At 45.5% G+C, this 26,858-nt stretch overlaps 4 protein-coding genes across 8 annotated transcripts; 3 read left to right on the top strand and 1 right to left on the bottom strand.

Annotated features, from left to right (window-relative positions):
- The first annotated feature begins 380 nt into the window (after positions 1 to 380).
- brpf1 (bromodomain and PHD finger containing, 1) lies at positions 381 to 11,122 on the top strand. Of its 4 annotated transcripts, none has more exons than XM_085920080.1 (16): positions 381 to 496; positions 1,907 to 2,682; positions 3,716 to 3,905; positions 4,060 to 4,347; positions 4,494 to 5,011; positions 5,612 to 5,801; positions 5,877 to 6,008; positions 6,296 to 6,424; positions 6,523 to 6,886; positions 6,948 to 7,259; positions 7,406 to 7,684; positions 8,196 to 8,343; positions 8,548 to 8,681; positions 8,764 to 8,879; positions 8,943 to 9,097; positions 10,775 to 11,122. In XM_085920080.1, exons 2-16 carry the CDS (start codon positions 1,952 to 1,954, stop codon positions 10,956 to 10,958), a joined length of 3,870 nt encoding a protein of 1,289 aa, XP_085776206.1. In that variant the 5' UTR covers positions 381 to 496; positions 1,907 to 1,951; the 3' UTR covers positions 10,959 to 11,122. The 4 variants fall into 4 exon arrangements, with proteins under 4 accessions (XP_085776206.1, XP_085776189.1, XP_085776215.1 ...); XM_085920063.1 differs by having other exon boundaries at positions 389 to 665; XM_085920089.1 differs by lacking the exon at positions 381 to 496 and adding an exon at positions 765 to 1,081.
- A 1,564-nt stretch (positions 11,123 to 12,686) lies between these two features.
- LOC147062326 (interleukin-17 receptor E) lies at positions 12,687 to 18,980 on the top strand. The gene is made up of 17 exons (XM_085920237.1): positions 12,687 to 12,856; positions 13,237 to 13,252; positions 13,328 to 13,417; positions 14,076 to 14,164; positions 14,238 to 14,324; positions 14,390 to 14,492; positions 14,951 to 15,099; positions 15,170 to 15,238; positions 15,979 to 16,045; positions 16,126 to 16,307; positions 16,383 to 16,430; positions 16,580 to 16,625; positions 16,688 to 16,839; positions 16,966 to 17,031; positions 17,091 to 17,142; positions 17,210 to 17,317; positions 17,434 to 18,980. The coding sequence occupies exons 1-17, from the start codon at positions 12,761 to 12,763 to the stop codon at positions 18,198 to 18,200; spliced, it is 2,187 nt and encodes a 728-aa protein (XP_085776363.1). The 5' UTR covers positions 12,687 to 12,760; the 3' UTR covers positions 18,201 to 18,980.
- A 328-nt stretch (positions 18,981 to 19,308) lies between these two features.
- creld1b (CRELD disulfide isomerase 1b) lies at positions 19,309 to 24,418 on the top strand. Of its 2 annotated transcripts, none has more exons than XM_085920249.1 (11): positions 19,309 to 19,525; positions 20,702 to 20,822; positions 20,885 to 20,967; positions 21,250 to 21,360; positions 21,651 to 21,742; positions 21,814 to 21,993; positions 22,094 to 22,181; positions 22,270 to 22,353; positions 22,455 to 22,573; positions 22,865 to 23,005; positions 23,088 to 24,418. In XM_085920249.1, the coding sequence occupies exons 2-11, from the start codon at positions 20,706 to 20,708 to the stop codon at positions 23,306 to 23,308; spliced, it is 1,236 nt and encodes a 411-aa protein (XP_085776375.1). In that variant the 5' UTR covers positions 19,309 to 19,525; positions 20,702 to 20,705; the 3' UTR covers positions 23,309 to 24,418. The 2 variants fall into 2 exon arrangements, with proteins under 2 accessions (XP_085776375.1, XP_085776385.1); XM_085920259.1 differs by having other exon boundaries at positions 19,314 to 19,525; positions 22,094 to 22,189; positions 22,478 to 22,573.
- Positions 24,419 to 24,686: 268 nt separating this feature from the next.
- On the bottom strand, positions 24,687 to 26,367 carry LOC147062324 (uncharacterized). Its single transcript, XM_085909324.1, has 6 exons — positions 26,358 to 26,367; positions 25,788 to 25,909; positions 25,583 to 25,710; positions 25,125 to 25,184; positions 24,877 to 25,066; positions 24,687 to 24,797 (listed from the first exon to the last, which is right to left on the bottom strand). Exons 1-6 carry the CDS (start codon positions 26,365 to 26,367, stop codon positions 24,687 to 24,689), a joined length of 621 nt encoding a protein of 206 aa, XP_085765450.1.
- Between the last annotated feature and the right edge of the window lie 491 nt (positions 26,368 to 26,858).

Here is a 26,858-nt window from a genome sequence, read left to right as displayed (position 1 = left end):
GTAAATTATGAAATCCAAATTGTCCTTGAGTGTGAATGGTTGTTTGTATGTGTCCCCCGCCTACTGCTCGTAGTCGACTGGGATAGGCTCTAGCACACTTGCGACCCTCGCGAGATGAAAGCAGTTCGGATAATGGATGGATAGATGGACTTGCCGAGCCAAGCCATTTATGAGTTCGTAAATGGATATTCAAAGCAGCAGATTCGTTCGGACGCCAAATGGGAACAGTATTGATCGCATAGATTGTGAAAGCCAATTGTAATGAAGCCCCAAAATGTGACCAATCTGAAAAGCTGAAGGGTGCGTGGGGGGGGGGGGGGGGGGGGGGGGGGGGGGGGGGGGGGGGGGGGGGGGGGGGGGGGGGGGGGGGGGGGGGGGGGGGCATGAGGAAAGGTTCCCCGTTTTCCCGCTTTGTGTGTCGAATGTGCCGACAGGCGCCCAAGAAGCCAACGTTCTTGGCGCAATGGCGGCCCCCTTTGTTGTTCAGGCTCACTGAGTAAATGCTTCTTTTCTCCTTTTCTTTCGCACAATGCAACGACTGCGAGAGGACATTGCTTCTTAAAATAACCTCACGATCACCTCCTACGACGTCTCCTTGGAATTAGGAAGCACTTAATGTCGATGCGTGAGCCCCGAAAGGCTCTTCGTGCAATGCGATGGAAGTAGTAAGTGATCGTTGTTTGTAATCCGCCAATAAATAAAAGAGAACAAAGTGTTTGGCATCACTTGGCGGTTGGCTGCTTTGTTGCGTTTCGTGGCTCGATTGGGTAACATTAGCTGACGATTGCACAGGCGTCGCGCTAAATTCTAAGATGAGCAAATGTCATTTGGATGCGATTGAAGTCGGGCGGTGCGTGAGGTGGTCGTCGCCGCGGTTGGAGGGAAATGCTTGCTTGCACAGATCGAAAGCCAAACTTGCCCCCCTTGAATGTCGACATTCGACTGTTTATTGGTTATTAAAAGTCACCAAATTCCCATGCGACGCCCCAGTTCCGAAGCTAATAAATGCTTCGTAAACGCAGCTAACGAACCTCCGACATCACGCACAACAAGTCGGCCATCAAAAGGCTGCTGCCCGTTTGTATGCACCTTTATGTGCTTTCGCACTTCGGGCTTGGTTTTTTTTTTTTTTTTTTTTTGCTACTCGAATCGTAATGTGCTAAAGAGCGCGATTGAGGCGACAAGCTAAGCTAGCGTTAGCTTTCCTCAGCTGCGGAAGTTTGGTCTTAAACTCGCCATTCATGTCCAAAAGTCAAGCTTTGGCAGTTGCTTAACACGCTCAACTGTAAAAACGAGTTCCAAGCGTAAAGCACATTTGCTGCTGTGTGCGCTAACAAGATTCTTTAGTGGGAATGCATCGACTTCCCTTAGCTGTATTTACACACTTGGCATACGTCAAGATAATACAAAGATAAACATGTAATAAAGTGCGGCGTATAAGAGAGGAACCGGTGGCAAAGTGACTTTCCACTTCCAACATCATCCCACATAACATCATCTTGTTTTTAAAACACAAAAGGTGCAAATGAACACGTAAACATTTGTGCCATACTGCTATTTGCATGGCATCACTTTGTATTCTCTTGATTATCTATATTTCGTTTCTGTTTTTGAAGTTTCTTTCTTGAAACACAACCCCGGAGTGGCACTTCTATTTCATTATGTCCGCAGTATATAACAAAATTCGTGATGTTTCTTACGGCTCTGTAAAAACAACCCAGTAACACCGATGAATACGATATAAAAATGAGGAGTTCTAAATCATTACAGTAATGAAGGGCCAAGGCAATGTTCATAAACTAATTTAATGACTATGACTTAAAAAGGCCTTTAAAGGTCACTGCCATGCCATGGCAGGTCAGGTGCCATCCACAAGCTTGAAGTCTCCCACTCACTTTGTTTTCAGATGTAAACCTGAACAACATTCGAGCCGGCTGCGGCCGTTGGCGTCATGGGCCTGGACTTTGACGTGAAGACCTTCTGCCACAACCTGCGGGCCAGCAAGCCGCCTTACGAGTGCCCCGTGGAGAGTTGCCGGAAGGTCTACAAGAGCTACAGCGGCATCGAGTACCACCTGTATCACTATGACCACGACAACCCGCCTCCTGTGCAGGCCACGCTCCACAAGAAGCGCAAGGGGCGTCCGCCTCGTGTGTCCCTGGCTGGCTCGCTGGATTTGGATGATGGAGGTCTTGGACAAGGAGGCGGGCAGGGACACGGTGGGAGTATGCCTCACAGCCCCGGACGCTCTGAACCTTCGCATTCCCCCGGCAGAGACGGCATGACGTATGCCCAAGCGCAGAGGATGGTGGAGCTGGAGATCCAAGGACGCGTTCATCGCATCAATATTTTCGAGAACATTGACGTCGTGTCAGAGGAGGACAGCGACGCCGAAGACGACCCGCCGTCAGTCACCAACTCTGGGGGTGTTTGTAACGGGAGTGACGGAGGAAGCGGCGAGGGAGGAGGCGCTGGCAAGGACCGGCCTGACGTTCCGTCCTCCAACGGAGGCAAATCCACGCCCAAGTCCGGGAAGCATAAAAGCAAAGAGAAAAAGAAGGACGGCTCGGCCTACCACCACGGCGCCCAGTCGGGGCCTGCGGTCAAGCTGCCTGAGGCGGTCTTCCGTGAACTGGATCAAGACAGGCCTGACGCTCCTCCCCGTCCATCCTCTTACTACAGGTCAGACTTGCTCAAAGAAAGTCACCTCATTTTCATATTTTAAGAATCGATTGATAGATGAATCGGATAGAAAATGTTTCAAAGTTGTAAATGAAAGTAAGTTTCACCCTTTCACATAAAACAGATGTTGTTTAACTAAAGTGTCCAAATCGTAATTATTATTCTCTGATTTCTGTAGTTTGTTTTTAATCAAAACAACACATTTAGAAATATCTGGAAAACAATGACCAAATTAGTATATGAATCGATTTCATGAAGGTTGATGAGTTAATACCTCTTGTCTGATATTGCTTAATTATTCTTTTTTGTCAATAAACAATATAAAAAAAAGCAAGAATTGGTTAATAAACAGTTACTTGGAAATGACGGTTTTGCAATATACTTTAATGCAAAACAAAATCGTATCAGATTAATTGATGGAAAAATCAATAGAATAATTGAATCTAATAATATTTGAACGTGACGGTTATTCTCCAGATTTTGTAACTCTTTTTTTTTTTTTTTTATGTGTGTGTGTTACCTGTTCCCGGCATTTTGCTAAAAGCGCTCCCCTCTCGGAAATGGTGCCAAAGCTTTTTCTAAATAGGCAAATTTGTGTCAACAAAGTGTGTTGAAGTGATCCATCGTCGCACTCCACCCTACCAGACCCCGCCTCTTAAAGGCATATATCTAACACACCAAAGTTTGTACAGTATTTTCTCAATACCCATTCTTGTTTTGAAATATTGTTCAAATAGTCCGTTTTAATAAGTGGAAATGTCTTAAAATGCACTCTGACTAAAAGATGAGCTTGGCTAATTGTGGATAGCTTGGGTTGTTAGCAGAAGAACAGAGAGACTGGAAACTTCCTGTTGAGGTTCGTCGTCACATCGTCAGCAGGCTACTGGTCGGGAGATGCTAAAGGGAAAGATCAAGTTAAAAATATTGATACAATAGCCCAGCTTTATTTGTGAGCCATCAAATGAAATGGGACCGTGTGTTGCAGTACACAAGTGGCATAGACGTGACTGATGCCACGCGTGTTTTGCTTCAGGTACATGGAAAAGTCCGTAGAGGAGCTCGACGAGGAGGTTGAGTACGACATCGACGAGGAGGACTACATCTGGCTGGACATCATGAACGACAAGCGGCGGATGGACGGCGTCACCCCCATCCCTCAGGAGGTCTTTGAGTACCTCATGGATCGTCTAGAGAAGGAGTCCTACTTTGAAAGCCATAATAAGGTACTCGAGCAAGCGGAGCACTGGCAGTTCTTTTCCACGGGACTACTCCAAACTCTTTCATTTTAAAAAGTGTCATTATTTCCCTTTGTGTGTGACAATCAATGTTGTCGATCAATTGTTGCACCTCATGTGAGCTCACTGTTGTCTCTACCAGGCAGACCCGAGTACCCTGATCGACGAGGACGCCGTATGCTGCATCTGCAACGACGGCGAGTGTCAGAACAGCAACGTGATCCTCTTCTGCGACATGTGTAACCTGGCCGTCCACCAGGAGTGCTACGGCGTGCCGTACATCCCGGAAGGCCAGTGGTTGTGTCGTCGTTGCCTGCAGTCGCCGAGTCGAGCGGTGGACTGCGCCCTGTGCCCCAACAAGGGAGGAGCTTTCAAACAGACGGACGACGCACGTTGGGCTCACGTGGTGTGCGCTCTCTGGATCCCGGAGGTCAGCTTCTCGGGGAATATTTTGATTTTAAGCACCACCATTATTATTTTGGGGCGGGATAAGGGAATTCAATCATTTTCCGGTCACGGTTCAGTCAAGTTAAAAAACGTTGTACTTGGCGCTAACTTTGTACTCTGAATGTTTAGGTGTGCTTTGCCAACACGGTCTTCCTTGAGCCCATCGACAGCATCGAGCACATCCCTCCGGCACGCTGGAAACTGACCTGCTACATCTGCAAGCAGCGGGGCTCCGGCGCCTGCATTCAGTGTCACAAAGCCAACTGTTACACCGCCTTCCACGTCACATGCGCGCAGCAAGCCGGCCTCTACATGAAAATGGAGCCCGTCCGAGAGACGGGAGCCAACGGAACCTCCTTCAGCGTCCGCAAGACGGCCTACTGTGACATCCACACGCCTCCGGGATCCGCCCGGCCCTTGGGGGGCGTCGGCGGCACCAGCGGCGCGTCGTCTCAAAGCGAAGGCGAACCGGAGGAGGACGACGAGCCCTCCGTCGGCCACGACGACGACTCCAGGGGCTGGAGCTCGGAGCGGGCGAAGAGGGCAAAGGCCAAGTCGAGAATGAAGATGAAGCGAGCCAGGAAGATATTGGCTGAGAGAAGGGCTGCAGCTCCGGTGGTCTCAGTGCCGTGTATACCCCCTCATAGGTACTGCTCAGCACAAACACACATTCGTTGGCAATGTTGGGTCAAATTTCCGCATGAAACTAACGTACTTAATTTGACTTTTAAACATTCAATTGGGGTTCAGTACTTTTTGCACTGCTTTATTTTTTTTAATTTTTTTTTTTTTAACAACAGGTGTTTGTCACACTGAATTCCTTGTCATTGAATTGACTTGAGACATTTCCTGGTTCAATTAGAATTTGTATTTAAACTGGCCTCTTCCTCATACTGCTCGCATTTTGAGACCAAGACATTACCTCATGGGAAAGTTGAATTAGATGAATTTTCAATCAAATTAGATTTTTAGAAGGTGACGCTACCAAACCACCGGTTCGACCTGCTGAGCACAAACGTTTGTCCATTCACGTTATTTCTAGATGGCCGAATTTTCAGACATCTCACACCTGCTGTGAAATTTGCCATTCAACTCCTTGTTAGACAACACTAAGTATTCAAATTCAGTTCACCTTAAAGAGTTGAAGTTAATTTCCAGTTCATCTAGAAATGTGACCCAAAAGCACCATGACGACCAAAATATAATGACCATTGTAATTTAGTTAACTCGTGTTTGATTTGATTCAGGCTAAGCAAAATCACCAGCAACTTAACAGTACCCAGGAAGAGCCAGTTCATGCAACGGCTTCACAGCTACTGGACCCTCAAGAGGCAAAGCCGCAACGGCGTACCACTGCTGCGGCGGCTTCAAACGCACCTGCAGTCCCAACGACACATTGAGCCCGTCCCGCCGCAGCCTTCAGCTCAACTTCCCGTGGTACGTTATGATCTTACCGGCGGTTAGCGTCTTCTCCTGTGTCACGCAAGTCAAGTTTGATTTTTGCCGCTCCAGAGGGACTGCGAGGAGAAGCAAACGGTATTGAAGGAGCAACTGAAGGCGTGGCAACGACTCAGACACGACTTGGAGAGAGCCAGGTTACTTGTGGAACTCATCCGCAAGAGGGAAAAACTCAAGAGGGAGACGGTGAGATGTGGCGATGGAGTATGATCATTTATTTACACGAGGAAAACTGTTGCGCGTTTCCGCATTCTGTGCTTCAAAAGCTTAATTGCGCTATGGTAAGGAAGCACTGGTGACACACTGAACAATGAATTGTTCTTCCACTAGTTAGCGACATAATTAACCCGTGTCTCAACCTTTGAGATTCTTTTAAAGATATGCTAGCTCAATAAACGCGAGTCACCCCAACCGACAATTATGAGAGTGCTCACTTCAAATAACTGTGGAGTCTCCTTTTTTTTTCTCTTCAGATTAAAATGCAGCAGATGGCGCTAGAGATGCAGCTGACTCCCCTCCTGGTGCTGCTGAGGAGTACGTTAGAACAGTTACAGGAAAGAGACACTAATAACTTCTTCACTGAGCCCGTGCCCCTTGCAGAGGTCAGTCAATATGTTTGTGTACACACACGTACACGTTTTTCTGTAAATAAAATAAATAAGCACATAAAAGAAGCAGTTATTTGCATGGTGACTTGCAGGTGCCAGACTACCTGGATCATATTGACACTCCCATGGACTTCCAGACTATGTGGAACCTTCTGGAATCCCACCGCTATCTGACTTTTGAAGCATTTGAGGGTGACTTTGGTCTCATTGTCAACAACTGCCTCAAGTACAACGCCAAGGACACGGTGTTCTACCGGGCTGCGTTGCGCCTCCGAGAAATGGGCGGAGTGGTCATTAGAAGCGCCAGGCGGCAAGCGGACAGGATCGGCTTTGACTACGAGACCGGCATGCACCTCCCCCGGGAGGCCAGTCCCGATACGAGACGGGAACTGGAGAGGGAGCGCCAACGAGAGCGGGAAAGAGAACGAGATTGGCCGTTGTCATCTAATGAAGATGGTGAGACAAAAACTTTTTGTGAGAAGTGTGCAACACATTTAGCATGCTCATCCCGCCGTAGAACTCCTGGTGGCGGAGAACAGGCGGCGGCGGCCTTTGGAGGAGCAGCTGCATTACGTGCAGGCTTGTCTGGAGGAGGCCAGCTCGGGGAAGCACAGCATCGGCCAGTCCCGCAGAGCCAGAGCTCTCCGCAAGGAGCTCAGCATCATCAAGAGAAAGCTGGCGCACCAGCGAGAAGGCGGATCGGGCGGGGCCAGGGATTCTCTCGGGGGAGGGGGCGGGGGAGATCGGGGTTCGCTCCCGCATCACCCGTCGTCCACGGGGCACCACGACGAAGGGGAAGAGAGCAGCAGTCAGGAGCTCGGCGGCAAAGGTCAGTATGCTAATTTTACGCTTCAAGTCGGTTATAACATCTTAAGAGATGGGTGTCCATTTCTTTTTTTTTTCCCCAATCTATATTGTGGTTGTGTGCAAAACATCTGAAAGGTTTCTTTTGTTGTTATTGTTTTGAACTAACAGATATGAGCGCATCGTCCTCTGCCTTGGCTCCAGAAGTGGGCCGGCGGACGTCCGTTCTCTTCTCCAAGAAGAACCCCAAAATGGCCGGACCTCCCAAAAGGCCCGGACGCCCTCCTAAAAACCGGGATCCTGGCTACATTGTAGCGGGGGTCGCCCCCAGTCCCATCGGGCCTCCGCAGTTGCCCATGTTGTCGCCGGGCAGGCAAAGGAAGCGTCCCCGCAGCCCCCGAACAAGCTCCACCTCCGACACTGACAGCGATAATGACGACCTGTTGCCAGGTACTGGAAACACGCTCAAGCATACAATGAATCGGACATGAATGAACAGCAGAGATACAAACTAAATGTCATCACAAATAACTTCGAGTATTCCCTCACGTGACAAAAGGAACATTCATTCGCTAAGTTTGTCTCCTTTCCGAAATCAAGGTGCTCGAAAAGATCACATGCAAATGCAAAGATAGATACAACTGAACTGTATCTCTTACTGGATTACTAAAAAGTTCTGGAGTCACAGTTGACCGGTTAATCATTACTTCTCCGGTGTGAAACGAAAAAGAGAGAGATCTTATACCGAGCATGGGAGCTTGAAAATCACTGCGTCAGATTGTATTGGTTTTTTTTTTCTGTATATGTGTATTTATATACCCAGGATTGTCTCATCTTGTTTTTTTATTTGGTATGCTTTTCTTTGTCAAATGACATGGTAAACACATTTAAAGTTGCCATTCAATCAAGTTGTTATTAGTACAATCAATCAATCAATCAATCAATCAATCTGCGCACGTAGGTCTGCCAAGTAATGGATTTGTCGGAGGGAACCAGCCCGTGACGGAGAGCTTCCGCGTGTATAGAAACGACACGCGTCTTCCGCGTTCCAGCTCCGACTCGGAGTCGACCACCAGCAGCAGCAGCAGCGCCGCCTCCGACCGGACCAGGTCAGATGTCCGTTCTTGTGAGCTCTCTCACTGTTTTTGATACATCGAGCTCGATCGAGCGGTGACAATCTATCTATTCTGGAATTGAGGCACAAACTGAGAGGTTGAAGCATTTTTGCCATTTTTGAAGGCATCCCAGCTTTGTGTCGATTTAGGTATCGTGCAGCCACAGGCTTAATCGTCGCTCTCCTTTCGCGTCGACAGCACGACACCGTCGAAGCAGGGCCGAGGAAAGGCGTCGTTCTCTCGCTCGGCCTTCCAGGAGGACAGCAGCGAGGAGACATCTGGCACCGAAAACGAGTCGTACTCTGTCGGAGGCTCACGGGGAGTGTCGCATCGTGAGTGGGGAAAAAAAAAATCGACGACAAGAAGAGGTCGCTCGGTACTGACTGTGCCCCTTTTTCCCCACTTTACTGTCAGTGGTGCGTGGGCGGGCGCGGGCGGGATGCTGGATGACGTCGGATGATTACGCATCATTGGAGGCGCTGGACCTGGTGTGGGCCAAGTGCAGAGGCTACCCTTCGTATCCCGCTCTGGTGAGACCACCTGACGTTTGATTGTAGCTGTGGCGGCTTCAAAATGCTGACATCTGTGGGCAGATCATTGACCCCAAAATGCCCCGGGAGGGCGTGTTCCATCGCGGCGTCCCCATCCCCGTCCCACCACTAGACGTTCTCAAACTCGGAGAGCAGATGACCCAGGAAGCACGCGAGCACCTCTTCTTGGTTCTCTTCTTTGACAACAAAAGAACCTGGTTAGTGCTTTGCCCTCTTTATGATGTAAATGTGTCGCAACATTTCGATTGCCTACCTTCGAGGGAGCAGCCGCAACTTTACTTGCATGGGCGCAATACAGTTTGCCTTGAGTCTCACGTTCAGAAGTTTGTATCTCAAATCACCTTTTTCCATTCAAATCAATGGAAATGCCATTAATCCGTTCCAGCCCTGCCATTATTGTTGTGGTCCCCTTGGCTACTAGGGGTGCAGTATATTCCATGCATACTGCCATAAACAAAGCAAAGTTTCACAAGTAAGCGACTCAGTAAGCTGAATTATTATTCATTTATGGCAGAAGATGAAAAATACATGCCTTTTAGAATTTTAATTTTTTTTTGGTCCACTATTTTTCCATTTTGTGTTTGTTCCCTTGCCAAATGTTGACATTTAATGGACGCTTTTCAGCCCTTTTCACTTCTCGATTTCGATCATCTCCCGCATACTCGTCTTGTATGGCGCTTTGGACGGAAAATTGATCAGCACACTAATGGCAGCAGCATCGAAAGTTGTCAGCGCTTTGACCCCACATGGGTTCAGCCACTAAACCTGTGCCGAGTGAGCCCCGCCACCCCTGTGAGGGGCTTTACATTTTCCTGAGTGTTCACACGCAGGTCGCTTGGTGACCTGGTTTCAACGGAAACTCAGAAAATCATCAAAGAGCCGGTTCACAGAAATGTTTTGAAAGAGGACTGAAGAGGTGGGGGGAACCAGGCCATTGTTGCTTCTCGTAATGTTGTTGAGGCTGCCTTTTGACTCACCAAGTAACAAACACTGTCAACCTCTATCATGTCATGTCATGTCAGCAAATACCTTGCAAAACAAAATAGGCTCACCAAGTAACACTGCCAAAACCGTCTCATTTGAGAAAAATGGTTAGTCAAAATTGGACCAAAACAAATATGTCCAAAGGAATTGAAGTGAAATACGTCGGAGGGCGTACCATACTGGCTGATGTGAGGCTTTATGAATGAAATTTGACGCATTAGAAACTTGAGAGGAGCATTTTTGTCTTCTGAAATTTGATATTAATTGTCAGACTTCAACATCTTCAGTCATTTCAGTCGATTCCTTAATGTGATTCAATTGTTAGGCAAGCAAGAAAACTTTACAGACAACCAGCATTATAAAACGGAATCACATACACACAGAAAATGATTTCAACAAAGTCAAACAAGTAAATTGACAACATCGCCGTTAAGATTATTCCGTAATAACCCTACACGGTTAATAAAAACATTTCCTAAGGTCCAATTTAGAATGTTTGATTTGAAGTTATGACCTCTTGTTTGATCCAATGTTCATACAATTTTGTCATTTAATTGTCGACGATGAATTGCTGCGTATTATCCGTAATACAGTGAGGAAAGAAGGGAAAATGTGAATATTTGCTCCAAAAAGAGTTTTAGCATTATCAGCCTGGTTAAGTCATGTCACAATTCTGCATTTTTACTTGGTTAACACACGACATTTTATTTACAGATGGTAATATGTAGTATATGTCATGTGTTTGGAACTTACTCGCCCAGCGCTGCCAGCAAAATCCAAAGCTACAAACTTCATTTCAAAGAATGAAAAGAAAAGGCACTCACCGGAAAGTCAAGTTCAACCGCATAGAGCTCGGCTGACATTCCTTTTCTCGTTTTCTGTGTGTGCAGGCAGTGGCTGCCGCGCTCTAAGCTGGTGCCGCTGGGCGTGGACCAGGAGCTGGACAAGGAGAAAATGCTGGAAGGCCGCAAGTCCAACATCCGCAAATCGGTGCAGGTGGCCTACCACCGGGCCATGCAGCACCGCAGCAAAGTGCAGGGAGACCCCAGCAGCGAGACCAGCGACAGCGACTGAAAACATGCACAGGCGGGGTGATGCCGAGGTCACGATTGGGACAGTGTGTGCGCGCCTCACTAGAATTCCCCACGTAATCATGAAAACTACAAGCAGGCATTGGTCACGCGACTTAGAAACAATCCACCGTGGTTGTCTTCAAAACACTTTTTTTTTTTTTTAAATCAGAAATGTGAAATGAATTATGTATTTAAATGCGCAAGCCTAAATGTGTATAAAGAGGAGGCTAGAAAACTGGCCGTGCAGCGTGCATGTCAGACGCAAAGAGCTCGTCCGCATTCGGACGGCAAACAAGCCACAAAAGTGAATTCCAACTAATTTATTCAATGTGCAGCTCATTACGAGCTCCTGTGGACACTCAGCAGTCTTTTTAAAATTTCATCAGTCCCTCACAATCATGATGTCACTTGTAATCCCAACACTTCCCGTTTTGAAGATTTTGTAAATGTCACATAGGTTGTGAGGTCAACAGCCAAAGTGAGGCAGCAACACGACCTCGCTATCTCGTCCCAAGATGAGCGCTTTACAGTTTTTATATAAATACAGCTCTCAAAAGAATACCATTTTAATAAAAAAAAAAAAAAGAAAATCAAAAGTCTCCCTTGTGTGGTCTGCTGTGTTTTTGTGTGTCTCGACAAGCGGGTTTTTGACTTTCACCTTCTTTGTGGCAACTTAACACACTTCACTCAACATATATGCGACAAAGGAATTGCTTTCAGTGTGACTCAATAATGTTCCCATGACATCAAAGTCCCTCATAAAGCCCTTTTTATAGTTTTATGCATAATATGACAGTCAAGGTTCGTCTGAGACCTTGTTTGTAGCTTGTTGCTGTATGCAGCAGCTGATGAAATGCACAATCTTGGAAAATGAAATCTGAATTTGGTGACATTTATTCCAATATCCTCCCACGCTACTTGGATTAGTGTGATGCTGTCTGGAGGACCAACACTGGCAAAATTAAAAATAAAGAAAATAATTACAAAAACAATGTAATTGGAAAAAATAAAGTAAAATGATATTTAATTGCATTTATTTAATTACTTTTGCATTTATTCTCACATTTATTTTGCTTTGAATCCTTTTTTATCATTGTATTTTTATTTTGCCGAATATGTTTTTTGTTTTCATTCCCCTATATTTTTGTCAATTTTTCAATTCTAAATTTTGTTTATTTTTTGGTTTTATGTTCACTCTTTTATTTTATGATTTTGGCACTTTTGTATCTATTTCCACATTTATATTGCTATTTATTTTTTATTTTTAAATCTTGTTCTGTTAATTAAATGAATACCATTTTTACTTGCAGAATCAATTTTTTTTAATTACATATTTTTTAAAGATGTAAAAAAATACATAATTTTTTTATTCTCACTTTTATTTATTTATTTATTTATTTAGTTATTTATTCTTTTGATTTTTCCAGTTTTGCTCTTGCAATGCAGAAGGAAAGGTTGTCCAAATAAGGTATTTGTATATAATAATTTCTCGAATCAAAAGCTTGCCTGAGGGCAAGTGGATTTTGTTGAATTTGTTGGGAATTTTCTTGTTTCCTAAAAAACGTTCAAGCGATATGTTGCTGTTACTTGTGTTAAATTGTAGCGAAATTAAAAATCTCACACCAAGCCGTACTATCGTCAACACCTCGAGTTTTTAATTTTGTTTTCATTGTTTGGATGGCGTGAGAGGCGGTCCCTCCAAGGCCACGCCCATCTACCTTTATAGCACAGTCCTTTACGACCACGGGCGGCGCCTCCTGTCAAGGGTCATTTTTTGGTGCAGCATTTCCTTCTAAAGCTGCAATGCAATTGCAAAGGCGGTTCGTGGGCTCGCTCGTCTTCACCGTCATCTTCAGCGGACTGCTCCTTCCCCACGGAAACGGAAACTTCACGTGCCAGGTGAGTGGGTGCGTGTTGACGCTATAAATATAACGTGTTTTGGCCAAAATACATAAAGAAGCATATAACCTGAGTTGAATGTTCATTTAAAATGTTCCTTACGACTTACGGGGATGGCGCCAGGATATTTTATCTCCTGGGTTGTAGCTTGGTGTCTGAGAAAAATATATATTAATATTATTGGTATTAATTTTTTAAAAAAGGCAATCAGAACTTCACCTGTGATTTGTTTTTCCATGCTATGAATTGTGTAAGCATTTCTTGTGTTCCTAATGAGATGACACATCGAGACATTTTAGGTCCACCAATCTTGGTCATGTGTCTGATATTCTTAACAATTCGAACTCTAACTCTTCTTCTATCTTCAAACTCCACTCTAGAGGACTCGTGAAAATGGTGAGTGAAGTCAAGTCTTGACTATTTGTCTTCACCTTGCTGTCATGATGACCCTGAATGTTGACTGGTGGGCAGTTTACGAGGCAGACGGCTGCCCCGTCAAGATCGTTCGCCATCCATCAAACAGCAACTGTGTCTCCATCCAAGTTTGGATTCAACGTGGAGGTACAAGAGTGCATGGAACAATTGAAAATGTTGTATTTTTTTTTTTTTGCACACAGTTTTGGATATGAAACAACGTGAAGCTTTTTCTAATTTATATGCCCTCTTTACACATTTGTAAATGGATAGTGTGTGGAATGCAGTGCACTTATTTTCTCACTTGAGGAAATACGAGAAACATTTGTTATGACATTTTGCTTTTGAGGAAATTGGGGTGAGGCATGCAAAGTGTGGTCACATGCATGCTTCAAAATCCACCTGCGTCGAATTGAGTTAGTCGCATTCTATTAGTTCACCACCAGATAGCAAAAGAAAAATATACAGAACAAATAACACTTTAAAGTGCCATATATAAGTCCATACAACAAACAAACAAACAAACAAAAAATAAACCAACAAACAGAAAAAATGATTAAATAAATAAATAATAATAATACATAAATCAATCAATCAATAAAGAATGCTCGAAAAGCAGTAGGAGGAAGCATAGCCTATATGTTTTTTTTTTTTTTGGGGGGGGATAATAACTTGAACCAATTGAATGGAATAAAATATCTACTTCCTGTTCCTGGGTGTGCGATTGTATTTACACAAGACCGCTTCTAGCTTTGTTTTGTTTTTGCTGTCAGATGAAATGAAATTAAATGTGAGATCGTTCCAGACTTGAGTCGGGCTCCCACAATTGCAATTGCATCCTTGAGAGAAGAGATCATCAGGCCTGTCATCACATTTAAGAGAAAAAAGAAAAAGGTTTGGCCTCTTACCCCCCCCCCCCAATTTTTCATCATTGTCATCACCACCTCCATTTGTTTTGTGTGTGTAGTGGAAGAAGAACGGAAATGAAATCCAAGTGTGGTGTCCCGACAACTCTGACCTGCGTGGGCCATATAGCGACGACACTTTAACCTCAGTAATATTCATTTTCCCGACACGCAGTGCTCTGCTAATACTCACAAGGTGCCCCTTTTCTTCCAGTGGGAGCTGCTTTGCGACCGTGTGGAGGCCAAGCTACGGCTTCCCGTCACGGTATCCTACCACGCCGCGTCGATACGCTGCAGTGTCAACTACACTCTACCGGGTAGGCCAGCGTGTGTGTCCTTCTATGCTCGTGTTAGGCAAGTGAAGCAGTGGAATAATGTTTACAATATTAACAATGTGTACATTAAGCTCAACAACGTGATGAGTGGGAAGCGTCTGAAATTTTGAACTGCAGTCGTGGACAGCAGAAAGTTTTTTTTTTTTTCCAATGTCGTCAGTTGTCGAGTAACTTCTTGTGTGTACTCAATTTGAATAATGGTGAGTTCTGTGCGGCAATATTTTCTTGTCAACAGTTTCACAAAAACCCAAAAAATCTATGAAGGTGAAACGGCAACTTCCTCGTTGAGGGGAATTATTTACTTTGCTTGGCCAATGAATGATTGAAGAAACGTGTGGAAGCTTGATGATAAAAAAGCAAAACAAAAAACAATTGCCAGTGTTTCTTCCAGGCACGTTTTTGTCTTTTCTGAATCGCTCCGATCATCTGTGTGACTTTAGATCCCGTGCCCAGCTTCTCTTTGTCTGTGCATCAAGCATCCAAATCCATCAACGTCACTGTGGAGTCGGAGAATAAAGTCAGCACGAGGTGGTGCTACAAGCAGAGCGCTCACAATTGCGTCCAAGGCTCGCATTCCAACATAATCATCGTAAGAGTCACCAGCACGAGCTGAAATCTTTGAGCGCCGAAACGTGAACATTTTCTCTTGTCATTTTTAGATTGATCCAGCTCAGTCTCGCTCTGCACTTCTCAACATCCCGTTCATGCTTCCGTGCGTCTGTGTACAAGTATGTTCCTCTCCAATTGATTCTACATTCGCATCCTAAGGTGCTGTTTGCCAAACTCAAACTGAAATGAAAATTATGACAAGTGAAATAACGATGATGCTCTCTCTCAAATGAACCACAGTGAATGTGAAATGCGGCCATGTGATTCTGTCTCGTGTAAATGCCAACGAGCTTAATCTAAACTTCTGTCATCTGGTGGAAGGAAGAACGATTGAAACTTCACCAATTTTATCAGGCCAGCTTTATTGATCCAAGACATGTATTTGATGTATGTTGGAGAAAATGTCTAAACCATGATAATTCAAACAATCGTTTGTTTTTTTGGTACAAAACAAAAGTATTGAAACATGTTAAAAGCAAATGTTTAAAAAAAACAAAACATTTTATTGAAACACTGATTGTGCAAATTCCATTTGGACCAAATTAATTGGATAAAATTTGTTATTTTGAATTAAATATAGGTGTGAATGTATAAAATCAAGTAGTGCATTCGATTTGAATGTTTTTAAGCAAATTTAGCAATTTTGGAGTGTAATGATTGTCATAGTATTTGAATTTTGAGAAATTACACAGCCTTGTTTTGCGCTTCACTTGTATGTATGAAAAGTTGGATTGATTGAGAGAGTGAATTGTGCCCTCTAGCGGCAAAGCATTGAATTCCTCTACCTGTCACTATATGTGGCAGTCTGATTAGAAGTCAGTGTCAGCACTCTAAGCTCCCCTCTTTCTTGTGTTGACAGGTTTTTTACACCCACGCAGACGCCCCGCGCAAAACGCTGTGCCCTCTACAACACATCCCTCTGCCAGGTGAGTACAGGTGACAACGGGGGGCCGGGGGGGGGGGGGTGTTAATAATATAAGCATGCATCATGCATGTGTGCCATCAGATGCAGAAGAGGTGTGGCTGTCCTCCGAGATCACGCTGTACGAGTCCACTTTGACTTGGCGCTCCGTGTGTCCCGCCCAAGCTTTCCCCGTTTTTGCTTCCCTCTGCTGGAAGCATCACCAAGACGTCTGCACCCCCTTGCCCAACTCCACCCTTGACGTGCAGGAAGACGGCACAAACTTGGTACTTGGCAGAAATCTTTTCAACCAATCTGTTTATTCAAGGTCAACTCATGAAAGCTGACGTGTCCCCTTCCAGATATTTAACATCTCAGCTGTGGACAAACACCCGCAGACGTGCGTGAAGGTGAGAAGAAAGAAATCAGCGAGTGGAATTGTGACCTATCGCCAAACGAACTTGACAATGTTGCTCGTTGATGATACGAAACAAAAGCAAAATGGAAATCATGTTTTCTTTATTATGCTGATGTTTCTTTGATCATTTTATGGTTGCAGTTTTCCCTGCAAGGCAGTTCCAACATCTCTTGCCCCTTCCAAGCTGGTGAGATAACTCAAGACAATGATCCCAGTCAGGACGCGTGACGTGCACCTTCTGTGTTGCAGATATGTCATCTTGGCATGTTTCTCTGGAAGTTGGACTGCGCACGCTGTCTGTATCGGTCAAGTCTTCAGCAGCGGCCACCTTCTCCACTCAAATGTGCGTACTGAGCCAGAGGGAATGCACATCCCGAGGGCCCGCCTGCGCAGTGGCGGTGGTGAGTCTCTGTCATGTGAACGGCTCCCGTCAGCCTCCAAAACTCTTCTGACGTGCTTGACTTCATCAATGAAGGTGAGCTTTGTGAGCATCCCCGAAACGTTGATTTGTGTGGACTGTTTCTCAGGAAGCAGCGTCTGAGAGCAAAATAAGCATGCCTCTCCACTGGGCAAAGGGGAACACGTGTGTACAGGTAACTTTCCACCCTGTCCATTGTTTTGTTTGGTGTCTTATGGGTTGAACTTGTGGCAGGTGTGGCAGTCATTCCCCGCCCAAACTGGACGAAGAATTCTGTGTCCACACGGTGAGTATGCGCGACATTGTCATTCCAGAGTGTTTTGGTCCTACGTTGTCTTTTTTTTTTTTTGCAGAAATTCGTGACAGACGGGGGGCGCTAGCGGCAGCAGCTTTGATTCTTCTCACCATGCTTGTATTTTTCGCCATTTTTCTCCACTCTCTCAAGGAAAAGGCAGCTATAGGTCAGTTGTATCATTCCGTTCCTTTTTTTGAAATGCTTTTATTTTGAGGTCATCGAACAGTCTGAGGTGATGATGTAATTTCCGCTCTCTTTTTTTTTTTCCCCCCCGACGTGAAGCTTGGCTGTTCATCCAGAAGCCAGTGTTGCTGGTGTGCTCATCAGAGAGGTCGTCGCACGTTTCGGCCGCGTGTGCCTTGGCTTCCCTGCTTCGGAGGGATCTGAGCGCTACGGTCCACGTGGCCCTGTGCGCCGCAAGCTCGCAGATGCGGGCGGAAGCTGACGCCGAGACCAGCGTGGCGGACTTGGGCCCGCTGCCATGGCTGTACGGGCAGTGGGAGGCTGTGGAGGAGGCGCAAGGAAAAGTCTTAATCATCTGGAGTCCCGAGGCCAAAAGGACGTACGGCAAATGGAGGCAGCGTACGCGTGGCGGCAAAGACGAGGCTGACGACAATTCCCCACGCGATGCCGGACGACCGGAAACCCTCGAGGAAGGTGGCGCCGGAACGTGCGAGGACAAAGAGCGGCTGATGGAGGACGAAGGCTCAGCCGTCATCGAACCCGTGTTTGCGGCTGCTCTGGCCTGTCTGGAGGGGGCCCTGCACCGGCGCAAAGGAGGAGGCGTGGCCTTGGTCTACTTTCGTGGCCTGTGCCGTAGCAGGGACATCCCCGAAGCCTTTCGAGACATCCCTCGCTACTGCATGCCGCGGGACTTGGGAGGGCTCATTGGGGAGCTGGAAGGCCCCAGGGCAACTAAAAAGACCTTTTGGGGGCGTTGTTGGTGTAGACTGCTTTCAAAGGGGGCGTCAATGCGGCTGGCGATGCAGTTGGCCCGCCGGCTGAAGACGCTGCTCCCTAATGTGCAAAGGACAAAAGGCCCAAGGTGATGAGTCTCATCAGTCAGGAAAAAAAAAAAACTGGATATAATGCGGGAAAGATCTTGCTGGTACTGCCCAAACTTGGATTTCCAATGTCCTGTTGTGAATAGAAATGCCATAGCAGTCTTTGGCGGCATCAAACACACGGCTTAGCTCCATAGACTAAGCTCAGAAAGTGTCTTAAGATGCCTGCGGAAATGCACCTCAAGCCTTTGGAAAGTCACAGCGTTTTTGGAATGCTCTTCATGTATTCAGAGTGCCACAAAGGGCACGCTTTGTTGTTAAAGAGCATCAGGCAGGACAAGATGGAAGCTGTACAAGCAAGATGTGAGGGTTAGGGGATGACGAAAAATTTGGCAATAACACGTTCATAAATTCAAAGAAGGTGAGCCCGTTCTGCTCCTCGGAACACTAGCACTGTTCATTTGCTCTTCTGTCAGGATAATGTTCTTGATCACGTGTCATTTTGTTTTAATATGTTCATATTTTATCTATTCATTATTTACTTGTGTTCATTGTTGAACACCCTCTCGCATTTGATTCTTTCAAATGCTTTTGAAAGTTTACTCTCATGTCCATAAAAATTCTACATTAAGTTCTGCAATTTATTATCACTAATACATCGAACAAAACAAATACTATTAATTGGTTCGTTATTGGCATGTTTTTTACTGCGGTAAAATAAATAAAAAAATCTCCACTTATCGATATCAGTATGCACATAATGCAGAAACTAATCTGTGTCATATTGTTATTTTCCGTCATTTACAGATCATTTAAAAACCGTATAATAAAGTTTGGCGCAGAAAAGCAACACTGCAGGGAGTTGGGACTTGGTTGTCGGGGAGGGTGGGGGGCTCGCATACTCATTTGGTGCGGGTAGGCGGACTTTTTATAGGAACGCCCTCGGTTCTGACGGATTAATCTGGATTTATTCATGATTTTGTTTTATAGCAACAACTTTAGGCGTACTATGTGGAAGTACAATTCCGAACACAATAAAAGTGTGTTTGTGTTTGTTTTTTCACTGTGAATGCTGTTACGTCATCAATATTTCCATGACTGTGATTGGTCAATAGACCGACTTTGGGTTTGGGGCGGGGCTTCATCCCTGACACAAAAGCACCTCGACAGAAGCCCTTGACACTTGTCGTTCGTGCAAGATTCCGAACGTCTAATCGTACATTTCATCCAAGATTTTCTCTCCGATGAGTGCATAGCGAGCGCATTTCACCTGGGTTCATCCCAAAATATGAATTTGTGCCTTTTGAGTGTGCAACACGAACGGACGTCACGTCGACGAGGACGAGAAGGCGCTCAGACTTCCATTCGAGGTAACAACCGCTGCGGCTAACTGCTAGCCACGTTTTACTGCTTCAAATATGCAGCGAGCAATTTAATGCGTTTCGTGGGCTAAAGCCAAAAAATAAATAATACACAGAAGCAGAAGAGAGGTTTTTTTATTTGTTGCGTTAGACAAGTGCTAAAAGCTGACTTGAGTTTAGCTAAGCTTTGAGCTTCGGTGCTGATGCTGTGCTGACTCACCCGGGAAGCAAAGAAAGCTGTTGTGTACATTTCAGATGATGCTGATGACAGAAGGTTGATGGCTGATGACAATAAATACCTCAGCCAAGACAGGGCATGCCTTGGAGGGGCAGTTACCCAAAGTTAATCAAGCCTTTTGAAATCACAAACCTGCTTAATAATACATATAATCATTGCACTGTTTACTTGCATATGACTGAAATGACCTTATTGAATCTCGGAAGTAGTCAGTGAACATTTTTGATGCAATTTTTAAATTGCAAAGGCAGCAATTTCGGTGGAAACCCATCTGATTTGAGCATTTTTATAGAAATATCAAATATTCATGTCGTGTCTATATTATTTGAGTGCCAATGAATTGCACTTCACGTTTGCACATCATTTCATGAAACATGAAAAGTTGAAGTGATAAAGCCACAGATTTGTTTGCTTTCGTGTTGTCATCTGATTTCATCTGTCACATTTATTTGTTAAAAGGTGTAGTGACTGCAAGTCAGTGTTTACAAAATAAGTGTTTCATATTAATTCTCGATTCATTTGCATTTATTTTAGTGCAAGCCAAACCTATAAGTCCAACGTATTTAATTATGATTGATACATCTGATACCGTTTATTGTGATACAGAGAAATATATTGGTTTTGTTTATTAAAAACAATGTACATAAGTGAATATGATTGAGAACAGATCATTATTATTATCATTTCAGGATATCTATTTTTCCAAATGTATTTTTGGGTGGAATAGGGATCGTTCTTCGACGTAAAACGAGTGCCATGGCTCAATAAACAATGGTAAACAACAAAACAGGTTTTATTGAAGCTTTATCTGAAATGATAGCTAGCAACTATATATAGATCGAAGCTCAACAAAACAAAAAAAGCACATTTGGTGGGATCTGTACATAGTCTACTGTGCTGACTTTCTTTTTCTTGTGTGTGTTTTTGTGTGTGAATTGTCTTGTAAGCATCATGCGGTGGGCCTGGCCACTCCTGCCTGCTCTGATGCTTCTGTCGGAGCTGTCGCTCGTCATGGTCCGCACGGCGCCGTGTCAGACCTGCCAGAAACTGGCGGAGAGTTTCATCAAGGTTAGCGGTTGCATTTACGCACGTCTTTACCTCACTGCATGAACGGCGTTCCTCCTTTCTAGGGCTTAGAGAGAACGGCCAACAAGAACTTTGGTGGAGGTAACACGGCCTGGGAGGAAGACAAGTTGGCCAAGTATGCAAGCAGGTCAGTCACTGGCAGCTACTGGCACAAAATCCAATTAGGGTTTGAAATTTGTTATTGAAGAAGTGAGCAATTATTGCTGATTAATTAGGATTTTAGATAACAGCCTGTTGCAAAATGAAGATTTTGCTGAGTGGCAAAATAGAGCACATCTGTTGTTATCATTATGGACAAAACACAAAATGAAAATGGCCCAAAAACATAGGCTTGTCGTTTACCACAGGTCATGTCTTCCATCCGGGCTCTCTTAATGAAATGTATTAAATAGGTTTGTTGCCGTTGCAGCGAGACTCGACTTCTGGAGATTGTGGAGAGTGCGTGTGACAAGTCTGACTTTGAGTGCAATGGCCTGCTCGAGCAAATTGAGGACCAGGTGGAGACGTGGTGGTTCCACAGGTAATAACAGAAAAGTGGTCGTCATGTTTTGGAGGATCTGAAAGTCATTTGAGTGTCGTCACCTGCTAAATCAAGGCAGGGATCCGTGTGAATGCTCGGTAGATTAGTGTTGAGGGCTCTTATGACGCTTCATGAGCCAGTTGAATTTTGTGACTTCTCTAGATGGCACTGAAAGTACACCTGAAGCCCCAACAGTGCCTTCTAAAGTGGTCCAAAAAATACAACAACTGGTTCATGGTCTCATTACGGTGGATTAAATGCATTTGATATGTTTTATGCGTACGGCGTAGGCAGCGGGAGGCGCCCGACCTGTCGGAGTGGTTGTGCATCGACCAGTTGAGACTCTGCTGTCCTCGTGGACACTTTGGACCCGACTGCAAAGGTCACTGACAGCTGACCCCTTTGCTTGCATCAAACGGTGAGCACTAACACGCATGCGCTGTTCCAATACAGAGTGTCCGTCGGGTCCCGGTGGCGTGTGTGGCGGTTTGGGCCGCTGCGAGGGCGAGGGCACTCGCGTGGGGGATGGCGAATGCGTGTGCGATCCCGGATACGCCGGCCCGCTGTGTCACGACTGTGCTGACGGCTACTACGTGGACAAAAGCGCCAACACTACGGCTAAAGCCTGCGCAGGTACCTGACTCAAGCCAGGCATTTTTGTGGAATTATCATAAGTCTACATTTGAAGCAGACTCAGCATGTTGTGTGTGCCCCCCCGTCCCGTCCTCCGCAGCCTGCTTCCATTCGTGTAAGAAATGCTCGGGGCCGCAGGACTACAAATGCCTGGACTGCAAAGCGGGCTGGATGCTTCACGACAACAAGTGCGTGGGTGAGTGGGCTCGCTCGGGTCACGCGGCGAGTCCTTTATCCGGACGCGTGTTATCCGACCGCTCTCGTGTGTCTGTTTAGACATCGACGAGTGCGGCACGGAGCTCTCTCGTTGTCCTTCCAACACTTACTGTCACAACACGGACGGCTCTTACGACTGCAGAGGTAAGCTGCAGCAGACAAAATCCAGTTCAGCCACGGTTTTTTTTGGGGGGGGGGGGCTGTAGATGATAAGATATCCACTGATAGCTTTGTGTCTTTCTTAGCGTGAATGTTGATGGCTTTTCAGGCTGTGACCAGGCGTGCGTGGGCTGCATGGGCAGCGGTCCCGCCCGCTGTAAGAAATGTGCACGAGGGTACAAGCTGAAAGGAGCCAAGTGTCTCGGTGAGGCTTTCGTTTGCTTGCTCGACAGATGACGTCGAAGATTTGCACCAATATTCTAACGAGTGGATCAATCCATTTTTGAAACGATTGTTGGTTGCAAGTCTTGCATGAAAGTACTACTTTCTTATTTGGTACCACCAGAAAGACGGCGCCGTATTTTTGGGAGTAAATTGAGACAAAATCATTACGTCCTATAAATATTTGTTCTTGTTATTATTGTGTCGATATCATTTTTTTAACAAGACCTTGTTTGCTTTGGGTCTTTAAAATGGGTGTGGCTTCCCGCGACAGATGTTGACGAATGCAGCGAAGGTGCCATGGCGTGCCCGGGTCTCAACGAGGCTTGCATCAACGAGGTGGGATCCTTCCACTGCGACTGCGCCGACGGCTTCATCAGGAGAGACAGCATCTGCGTGGAGAATAAAGCTCCCGGTACGTCAATACGCAAACGCTCGCCGGTCGGTAGCCGTCCGCCGAATTGACCTGAGTTTGCGGTTCGCCGGCGTCCCCTCAGTCGGTCCGGAGAAGGGCCTCTTTGACGACATGACGGACGACGAAGTTCTGGTTCTGCAGCAGATGTTCTTCGGCGTGGTCATCTGCGCCCTGGCCACGCTGGCCGCTAAAGGCGACATGGTTTTTACGGCCATTTTCATCGGGGGCGTGGCCGCCATGGCCGGCTACTGGCTGACGGAGAAGGGCGACTACATGTTGGACGGATTCCTCAAGGGCCGCTAGACAAGTCAGCGGAGGCCGCAATCGCTTCCGTGCTCGCGTTGGCTTGCCGAGTCGCCCGAAAGGCCTTCGCTGCGTTTTGTTCGCATCGGTACGACGATGCGGGAAAGCGAAGGCATGCTCGAAGACATGATGACGCTGAAAGAAAGTGAACTCAATTTCCCTCCTACCTGGACTTGATTGGGTTTGAGGCTTATGCAAACCACCACTACTGATTGTTCACATGCAAAGTGGCTGCTGTCTGTTTTCTTTTCCTCTCTCTAGCCACACAATTAGAACCTCATCATTATCAGGTACACGCTTGTTCTTGATGCAAGCAGGAATGTTTTTTTTTAGAAACGATGCATGGCACTGAAGTGAATCATATCAAATGTATTTATTTATTTATTTATTCATTTATTTCTTGTCTTTAGCATGGAAGACTTACAGATGCAGGATGGCATCGTTGCTGGCGAAAGAAAAACAATGTGGTTAGGTAGCCCTCCAGTTGTGAGGATGCAAGCCATTTTTTGTTACCTTTAATTTATTTGTTAAGTTTGCCGCCCCAGATGTGACACGGGGAGGACACTTTCCAAATTGTGGCCGCATTATAGATTGAAGCGTGACACAAAACACTCGTTTGTGTACACAAGGTGGAGATAACAAGCGTACAAAATACAAATGAATAATATGGGCATTGTTGGAAAGTTAGGGAGGCAAATGGAGTTCAATGAAGATGACATTGACACGGTCGGTAGCCAAGGCGTGCTCCACTTTCCTCCTTTCCAGAAAGAGTTATCTATTCTAAAACCATACGTGCCGCTATGGGCTTGGATTATTAATCAGTCATCAAACGCAAAATCAATCATTAAAAAAAAAAGTCACATCTGGGGTGCCATACTGTATTTCCTGGGGTGCTGCCATACTGGGGTGCAATGGCTGTATTTCCAACACACTTTTACTTGTTGACATTGCTTCTGTGTAAACTCCTAAATCGATTTTCACGCGTCTACCCGACACAACTTGTGTGTTTCAAGTTTGATCAATTGCAGGTTTGCTTTGCTCTACCAAATGTCTAGATCCGCCATGTCTCAGATTGGCATTTTCCTTTTCAATAAACACAACAGAGGAAAAGGTTTGGCTTTGTTGACTTTTCTTGGATGAGTCATGGCAGGAAGGAAGATGTGGAATTTTGGGAGCAAAATGCCGCCATTTAGGGGGAATCCGGAGCTCGGCTGTTTTAGGGTTGGTCAGCTGTCGGAAGAATTGAATTGGCGACGGGCCAAGTGACATGTTAAGTTAGAATTTGAAGGATTTCATTTCAACAATAGTTTTTACTTAGGTGTCCTTATTTTACCCGGAGCTGGATGTAAATCTTGAGTTGGTCGTGTTCATGACGGAACTATTTAAGCGTTCCGCTCCAGTTGATGGGGTCGAGGCGGAGCATGTACTTCTCCCTCAGGATGTCCCGGGAGCGTGCCAGTGCGCCGTCTTGCCATTTCTGCTCCATCAGCTTTACAAACAACAGCACATGCAGACAGGTAAAAGATCATTGTGAGCCCGCCGACGGCCGGATTTTTTGTGGTCCTCACCTTCTTGTTGTCATCTCTGTAGGCTGCCATGGCCTTGCGGTGTTTCAGCCGTTGCTGTAGTTCAGTGGACAGGGCAAGACGGTCCACCTCACGCAGATCCTCTCCTTCCTTCGCCCTGCCGGACAACCGCACACTCAGCGGGATGAGTTTCTCCTCCATTTGCCTCTTGAGATGCTCACGTAAGTCCCTCCTGCAATCAGGTGCCATTATCAAGCCACTCGGGGAGCAGTTTGACATCTCCAGCGTACCTGTACTCTTCTTTCTCCACGCTGGTTCCGTAAAAAGGTTTTTGCCATACTTGGTGATACCTGGATAACAAGAAGTGGTGAGACGTAGCCAAATACAAATACTGTCATCTCTCATTTAGCTTCAGGGGGGACCACCCACCAAATGGCACACTGCATGTACAAGACAATACAAAGATGATATCAAATATTATTATTATAATAGAAAGCTATTTAAGGTTAACAACGGCAGTAGGGATGGCGAAACAATATAATGACAACATTAAACAATCTAAAATAGTTCCTGTAAATTAAATCAAGCATCAGACAGATAGATTAAAAGCTAGCCTGGGAACACATCCAATTGTTTCAGGCCCAACGACCCGAAAATTATATTGATGAACTGATTGCCGTTTTGTCATCTTTTCAATCAATTATGAGTCCAACACAAGCGTATCTATTTCGGAACACAGCGTGCCAACCTGTTATACTCTCGTCTCTGCATGATGGACGTTCTGTGTTGGTTGTGGTGATGGACAGCACGTGTCTCCAGACTAACGCCGCGTCTACTGCCTGCCGGTGGACGCAGAGGGTTCAGTCTCGGAATGACCTGCAGATAATTGGAACGTTGGTCACACCCAACATGGCCGAGTACCATCTTACAAACTTTATTGGACCGGTGGCTACCTGATGACTGGTGCGCGGTGTCTGGTCGGAGGCCGCAGAGATGAGCGGCAATGTTGACTGCTTGATAGGGGACGCAGCGGAGGGAAGGCGTGTTGGGGAGGTCGTCGCTATAGAAATGGAAGCTGTTGGAATGAAGACAAGTGCGAACGACTAAGGTGGCAATTGTACTCCCACAGACATACATAAGTACCAAAGTAAGCAAATATCTTGATTAATAACACCAAATATTATCCAATTGTCTTTAAATAGGCCATAGATGGGGAGCATCTTTCTTCTCCGAGTGGTGGTTAGCCTAACGCTCCCGGGTTTAAGTTCTTCATGTTTTTTCTGCCTTACAACATCTCAATGGACTCTCTTTGTCTTTCCTTTTCATGTTGCAGCGTCGCCGGTGGAAGTTAAAAATGTGATGAGCCTATTTTGAAAGCATAAGGAGTTCAAAGTATACAATAATGGGAGTAGAAAAAAATACATATTCAAGTCCAGCTACCTGAAAATATTCTACTTAAGTAAAATATTGCACAGGACTGATAACAGAGAATATTTCCTTTTTTCAAAATTCTATTGTCTTACGGAGTTTCATATTGTAGCTCAGGCTCTTTCTTCCGTCTGGAAAAATCCACTCGACTAAATGTCACCGTCATGACTTTGAACCGTTCTGCACTGTATCGTCGTAATCAAACAACCCCAACTGTATTGTGCCTCCTCTGGCAACGGCAACAGTAACCCTGGTGAGGAGGTCGTTCCCCACCACCAACAAAACACAACTTCTGATTGGCATCACTCCTCAGTGAATTCAAAACGGTCATATTTAGCATATGAAATACACTGCGGGAACAAAAAATCTATTTTGTAAAAAAATACACAGCCTAAAGATTTGGGGAAAGAGATGGAAAATGCACTTCTTTCTGAGTTTTATTGCCCACTGATCTTTGAGTAGTTCATCTTTTTCATTGTTTTATAACCTATTGATGTTTGATTGTTTTTATGATTGAATTGCCCATTGATCTATGATTTATGACTCATTGATCTTTTTTAGCTCATTGATCACGAATCACACTTCTAATATGCGCT

The sequence above is a fragment of the Syngnathus leptorhynchus genome, chromosome 1, assembly GCF_054491065.1.
Source record: "Syngnathus leptorhynchus isolate UIUO chromosome 1, UIUO_Slep, whole genome shotgun sequence".
In the NCBI taxonomy this organism is placed as follows: domain Eukaryota; kingdom Metazoa; phylum Chordata; class Actinopteri; order Syngnathiformes; family Syngnathidae; genus Syngnathus; species Syngnathus leptorhynchus.
This window is presented reverse-complemented; position numbering and strand designations above follow the sequence as displayed.

Coding starts and splice junctions, on each gene's coding strand:
- brpf1 (XM_085920080.1), top strand. CDS start 1,952: ATGGGCCTGGACTTTGACGTGAAGACCTTCTGCCACAACCTGCGGGCC. Junction 5,012..5,611: donor CCGTGTATACCCCCTCATAG/GTACTGCTCAGC, acceptor GATTTGATTCAG/GCTAAGCAAAATCACCAGCA. Junction 7,685..8,195: donor TAATGACGACCTGTTGCCAG/GTACTGGAAACA, acceptor CTGCGCACGTAG/GTCTGCCAAGTAATGGATTT.
- LOC147062326 (XM_085920237.1), top strand. CDS start 12,761: ATGCAATTGCAAAGGCGGTTCGTGGGCTCGCTCGTCTTCACCGTCATC. Junction 13,418..14,075: donor AGTTTGGATTCAACGTGGAG/GTACAAGAGTGC, acceptor AGATCGTTCCAG/ACTTGAGTCGGGCTCCCACA. Junction 16,840..16,965: donor CCGCCTGCGCAGTGGCGGTG/GTGAGTCTCTGT, acceptor ACTGTTTCTCAG/GAAGCAGCGTCTGAGAGCAA.
- creld1b (XM_085920249.1), top strand. CDS start 20,706: ATGCGGTGGGCCTGGCCACTCCTGCCTGCTCTGATGCTTCTGTCGGAG. Junction 21,361..21,650: donor GAGACGTGGTGGTTCCACAG/GTAATAACAGAA, acceptor CGTACGGCGTAG/GCAGCGGGAGGCGCCCGACC. Junction 21,743..21,813: donor CTTTGGACCCGACTGCAAAG/GTCACTGACAGC, acceptor GTTCCAATACAG/AGTGTCCGTCGGGTCCCGGT.
- LOC147062324 (XM_085909324.1), bottom strand. Junction 25,067..25,124: donor GTGGAGAAAGAAGAGTACAG/GTACGCTGGAGA, acceptor ACCTGATTGCAG/GAGGGACTTACGTGAGCATC. Junction 24,798..24,876: donor ACAGAGATGACAACAAGAAG/GTGAGGACCACA, acceptor TTGTTTGTAAAG/CTGATGGAGCAGAAATGGCA.